The 5692-nt window shown below is 40.3% G+C and overlaps 1 protein-coding gene across 1 annotated transcript; it reads right to left on the bottom strand.

Annotated features, from left to right (window-relative positions):
• Window positions 1-1515: 1515 nt before the first annotated feature.
• avpr1aa (arginine vasopressin receptor 1Aa) lies at window positions 1516-5021 on the bottom strand. The gene is made up of 2 exons (XM_035665720.1): window positions 3947-5021; window positions 1516-3194 (listed from the first exon to the last, which is right to left on the bottom strand). The coding sequence occupies exons 1-2, from the start codon at window positions 4890-4892 to the stop codon at window positions 2911-2913; spliced, it is 1230 nt and encodes a 409-aa protein (XP_035521613.1). The 5' UTR covers window positions 4893-5021; the 3' UTR covers window positions 1516-2910.
• Window positions 5022-5692: the final 671 nt, after the last annotated feature.

The following is a 5692-nucleotide window of genomic DNA, read 5'->3' as shown; positions in this document are numbered from 1 at the left end:
GCTGCCAGCAGCCAGTTAGCGTAGCCTAGCACAAAGACTGGAAAAAGCTAGCCTGGCTTTGTAACAAAATCCATCTACCAGCACCTCTATATGTCAATAATGAATGTGTTATATCTGGTTTGTTTACAAAAATCTAACTGGAGTCTGCCACTGGTTGGCAACTTCTCAGCGATGAAAAAACTCCAGGAAGCCACTGCTCGTGGCAAAGAAATAGACCAACACATAACGACCTTGTAAAAACCCAGGCTCGGTTCTACGATGTTGCAAAAGCATGCATTGAACTCAGTTAAAGATTTTGCTTCAGTTGAGGTGCAGGGTGCAACACCAAGTTATAACCAACCAGTTAGATGTGTGTAGAGGTCTGTATGATTATACAGGAGCAGCCGGCTGTCGTTTTTTTACATGATTTAAAGAAGGAAAACCCAGTGAACAGCCGTGCGTAACAGCAATCAGTCCAGCTGCCTTCAGATACTGCAGAAATGTCATGAACTGAAGGACAAGCTTTTCCTGCGGTGCACAGCAGTTGTGGACAGCAGATATGGCAGTACAGACTGATTTTACTGACTTTCATGCTTTAACCACATTCAATGTTATTTTTTGTGCTGATTTTGGTTGGAGAGTGTTTCATTGAAATATATTAGTTATATATATATTTGTAATGATTACTCTGTTGCATTTAGTTTAAACACAGGCGGCTGATCAACTAGCCTACTGTAACACTCATTAAAACAGATTTCATGATTTAATAATTCATGTTCAAATCGTTTATTTTCTTCTTATTGTGTTACCTTTGCAAAGAGACAGGCTTAATGTTTCCCCTTGTTTCCAATCTTTATACTAAGATTAAGCTAACCAGCTGTTGAAGGTAGCATCATATTGGCTGTAAGACATGAGAGTTCTATTAATCTTTTTCTTCTAACTCTTGGCAAAAAGGTGAATAGGCATATTTCCAAAAATGTCAAAATATTCCTTTAAAAAGTCATCTGTCAATGCTGCCGACTCTACAAACATCTCATTCATGTTCAGGTGGCTGAAGAAAGCTTAGAGATGTACAACAGATATCTCAAAACCTAAGCAAATAAAAGTGAGTGAGGAAATATTTTTAGATATGGGGGTTTGTGTTTCTCCATTGTGCTTGGAAAGGTAGGGTGAAGTAAGGGAGTTGTGATCTGTAATTATGCCACTATGTTACTAAATCCTACACACTTGTCCTTTAATGCAATGATGTTTCTTTATCCAGCAACATTGTACTCACAATTGTATTTTTTATATAGGTAAGCCTTCCATTAACTAAACTTTTCTTTCACATTATTTTCAATTGCATGGCCATTCCATTGCATAATCTAGAGTTTGGCAGATTGTAAGTGCTTAAATTGGCTAGAGAAGTTCAAAATTGCAAAATTTTCAGCAAAAATAACAATAAAGATTTCTATGGTTGCGTAGCAACTGCATGAAACATAAACAGTGAAATCATCCGTACCGTGGTTGCGAAAACAGGAGTCAGTGTCATTTTCAGTGCATCAATATGTATATTTCAACATATATTTATATTTATTATATTTAGATTATTTTCAATGTGCACAAACCAGTACAGACAAATAGAATTCATGTTAAACATATTTACATATATCACTTCTATTTACAGATATTTAAGTGCCTTTTATGTACAGATATACTAAACACTGTTTGATACATTACAACATAAATGTTCTTTAGGGGTTCTCATGGTGGTCTGACAACCATTAGGGTGCTTCACAAAATTGTTTTAGTCTGGAGTGCAAATGAAGCCAAAAAACACCCCCCTCCTCCCCAACGGTGCAGGATGTCAGAAAAAATCAGGAAGTGTGTTGACGTAGTGTATGTGGAATGTCTGAGCTTCTCCTCAACATTTTGTGAAAGCCATGGGAGGGGTCTGTGGGTCGGTAGGTAGACTCCTCCAGCTGTGGCCAATCGCACTTCATCAAAACCCCTGTCACCCCCTGCACTGTGTGTGTGTGTGTGCGTGAATGTCCTGCTATTTTCAAGGGGATCACATCAGCCTATTCTAAACAGAAATGAAAGCCACTCGTTAGGGATCCACACAAAGGACAACCTGCTGCATGAAATAATTAGAAAAATGTAGATGCACGCATGCATGATTAATGTGGCCTAAACCGTACACCCATTATTGTTCTTTTTTGTTATAGGTCAAAAGAACATTTTATTTTTGTTTTTTTGTTTTTTTAAATATAAGCCACTAAAATCCGGTTCAGAGAAAAACAACAAAATGGAAAGCCAAGCACAAAGGATGAGGTGACTGCTTCGGTTACTTAGAGATGTGCGGCCTGGAAGAGTTGTTTTCACCACTGCACACCTCCTGGCTGCTACATATGTTTTATGATTGTGAAGACTCTAGCATTAGAGGGTGTTTGGTGGACCTATGAGGACACATAACCACCAGTATTCCTGTAAAAGTTTTTGTATCAAAAACATCACAAAGAATCATGTTTAGACTCCAGAAATTCTGCCTGACTACGTTGGGCTTGATTTTTTAAGTAAATATTACTGTCAGTGTCCAGTGCTTTTACAAACAACTGTGGAGATATAAAACATGATACATTTTAAGTAAACCTTTACAATTTCACCCCCTTTCCCAAAGTTTTTAAAACATTTTTGCTGAGGTTATGAGAAAAGGAACATGTTTGCCCACAAATTCCAGCAAGAACATACAGGAAATGTGTCCATATTTTCTGACCATATTTCTTCACTCTGTTTCCTGTTTTCCAGGCAAAAACCTTTTGGATTTTAGGAGTAATTTCAATCCCTTTCAGTCAATAACAAGGTTAAGATGAGTTGATACTGTATGTGTACCTTGATGCTTTACTTTTTTTAATTTCCCACCCCAGTATACAGAGTTGCCTGGCTGTGTGTTTACTCCGCCTGAATGGAGGACTTAGGAGAAATGTCCAGCTCTCTCCAGTTCCCAGAACTGCCCGTGGGGCTCCGGTTGGTCATCTTTGTCAGCAACGTTGTTCTGCGGATACTGCTGTCTGAGTCCTCTTTCTTGAAGTCAGTGTTCATTTTGAGGCAGCAGGAGAAGCAGTGCACAAAATCCTGGAGGAGGTGACCGCTGAAGATCATGTATATCCACGGGTTACAGCAGCTGTTGAGACTGGCAAGGAGTGCAGACAGAGTCACTGCTGTGTTCTCAGAATCTAGAGAGCAGAGAAAGGAAAGAGGAAAAGGATGATTAATCCGCAAAACATCTGGTGCAGGCTTGGCTGCAGAAATGCCTGTCAAAATCAATTAATCTGGTGTTGAAATGTAAAGCCTAATTTTCCTTTAAAGAAGAGAAAATCTGTCAAACGCAAGAGTTCAAAAAGTGAGAGCTTCTGTTGCAAATCAAATTTATTTCAAGACTTTTTGAATCAAGTGTGATTTCCTCGATATTAACTGCTGCACATGTTGACTCTGTCCCAGAAAGGTTCATAAAACAAGATAACACCAAGAATTGCAGTGCTTTTTTTCGAAATAAAATATTTTAGACAGAATTTAAGACTAAACTTGGTTTGAATTGAAGGATGGTATATCTATCTGGGAAGAATAAAGATATCAAGATTTCAAGAAGACCGTTCCTCAATCTGAAGGCTCACAGTGCTGCACTCTGTTATTTCGTGTGAATAAAGTGATTTGTTAACAATAGATCAGTTAATTCATTTTTCTTTCTGTTGTTTTTCATTTATTTTAACACTTTTATCGGACATTTTTGGTTTTGTTTGCCAAATAAATCCACCCTTACTCCTGTGCGCACTTGGACTTCTGTTTGCTAACGGTGAGTTTTTCTTTTAGTGGCAGGTGACCAAGAGCTGTTACTTTCTGGCTATAAATCACACCATTCCTGGACCTGTAAGAGTTTCAAATTCTGTAATGATTAATACATTTATAGTTTCATTTCTTCAGCACTCACCAGCCCACTGGAAGTTCTCATCCCACACAGACCACATCTGTACTATGAAAAACGGCGCCCAGCAAACAATGTACGCCAGAACTATCACAAAAGTCATTTTAACAGTCCTCAGTTTGGCTCTTGATATAGTTGTAACGCTGCTGACGGAATGCTTCCCAATTAGCCCGTTCTTGCTGGCAGCACCAGGCATCGTTTTCCTTTTCTTGAATTTGATATTTTTCCATATGCTGTGGCAGATGAACCCGTAGCACATCATGAGAATGACCACGGGCACGAGGAAGATGCCCACGGTTATCCAGGTGATGTACGCCTTGGCGCCCCACGGCTCGATGAAGTGCGCCCAGCAGTCGTAGACGTCCGAGTCGTTCTTGATTTCGCTCAGGGAGAAGATGAATAACTGCGGGGTGCTGAGCACCAGGCTGCAAATCCACGTGGAGATGATCATGATGTAGGAGCGCTTGGTGGGCTGCTGGAGGGTTTTCAGAGGGTGGCAGATGGCAATGTAACGGTCCAGGGTCATCATCACCATCATGTAGGTGGACGCAAACATCCCCATCACCTGGAGGTGTTTGACTATCCTGCAGAGAAAGTCTGGACCGTAGAAGCGGAAGGTGACCTCCCAGCAGAGCTGCGGCAGCACCTGGAAGAAGGCGACCACCAGGTCAGCCAGGCTGAGGTGTTTGATGAAAAGGTGCATCCTCGACATCTTCTTCTTCGTGTTGTACATTGCTAGCAGGACGCTCACATTACCAATCACAGCGACCACGAAAGTGATGCTCAGCACCATTATCTCGATTTGGGCAACCTCCTCGTTTCGCGCAAACGGATCAGATCCGTTCGGGTGCACGGTGTTGTTTCCAGGTGTTTCCATCGTTACATTAGTGGAACTAAAAACCAGAGACTGGTTCCCTCCGCTCAGGAGGAGCGCATAGTCAGGAGTGTGCATGGCACTGCCCCTCTGTGCGCCCTAGCAGATACAGTGCCAGAGGGGCTGTGAAGTGCCTCTCAATCCGTATATGGAGCTACCTGATGCTCACAGAGGGGGACACTTTGCTCTCTGACTTGTGGCTGCTGTCGGGGCTTTTTAAACTCGAATCAAATTTCAGACGACGTGTGCGTAAAGCGGATACACTGCAAAAAATGAAACACCTTAAAAGATATTTATATAAGCAAATTAATTTGTTTGAAGATGCATTTCCTTGACATTGCACTTTAAATCCTTATTCAATCAAACTATGTTAAAACAAGAAACTAAAATACTCAGTGATTGGCATAGCTGTTTTTTTTCTTTTCTTTCCTTTTTTTGTTTTTGCTCTGGGAAATTCATTGTGATGAATGTCATGGGTTTTTTTTTTTGCAGTGTAGCAGCCAGTCACTTGTGTGCTCAAAATCCACATCACCACAGTTCTTCCCACTCTGGTGTGGGCCACATGTTTAGAGAGCAGTTTTGTATGCATTAAGAGTCACGCAAAACACAACTACAAAATTCTAAGGGAGTAAGTTGGGTAAAAGAAAACAAGCAGCTTGTAAATATCTGAAGTGTTATATGAAGAGTCAGACTTTACATTGTTTCCAGTGTAGAGTGAATTATTCAAAAAACAAAAAACAAATAGTTCAGTTAGTTAGTTTTAGTTAAAGCATCTGTTGTTGTAAAGTTAGTAAAATCTTAACTGAAGATATGTAACATCTCTAGAAGCCCCTTAACTTATGATGCTGCATTAACTGCAATGCATTGACCAACACATT

The sequence above is a fragment of the Morone saxatilis genome, unplaced genomic scaffold, assembly GCF_004916995.1.
Source record: "Morone saxatilis isolate NCDOM2014 unplaced genomic scaffold, NCSU_SB_2.0 Contig2, whole genome shotgun sequence".
Taxonomy (NCBI): domain Eukaryota; kingdom Metazoa; phylum Chordata; class Actinopteri; family Moronidae; genus Morone; species Morone saxatilis.
Note: the sequence above shows the minus strand (reverse complement) of the source record. Positions and strands in the feature narration are given on the sequence as shown.

What these genes read in the sequence shown, in the direction of transcription:
- avpr1aa (XM_035665720.1), bottom strand. Translation starts at nt 4,892, where the DNA reads ATGCACACTCCTGACTATGCGCTCCTCCTGAGCGGAGGGAACCAGTCT. An exon ending in TGAGAACTTCCAGTGGGCTG is followed by an intron (nt 3,195 to 3,946) that starts GTGAGTGCTGAA and finishes TCTGCTCTCTAG; the next exon opens with ATTCTGAGAACACAGCAGTG.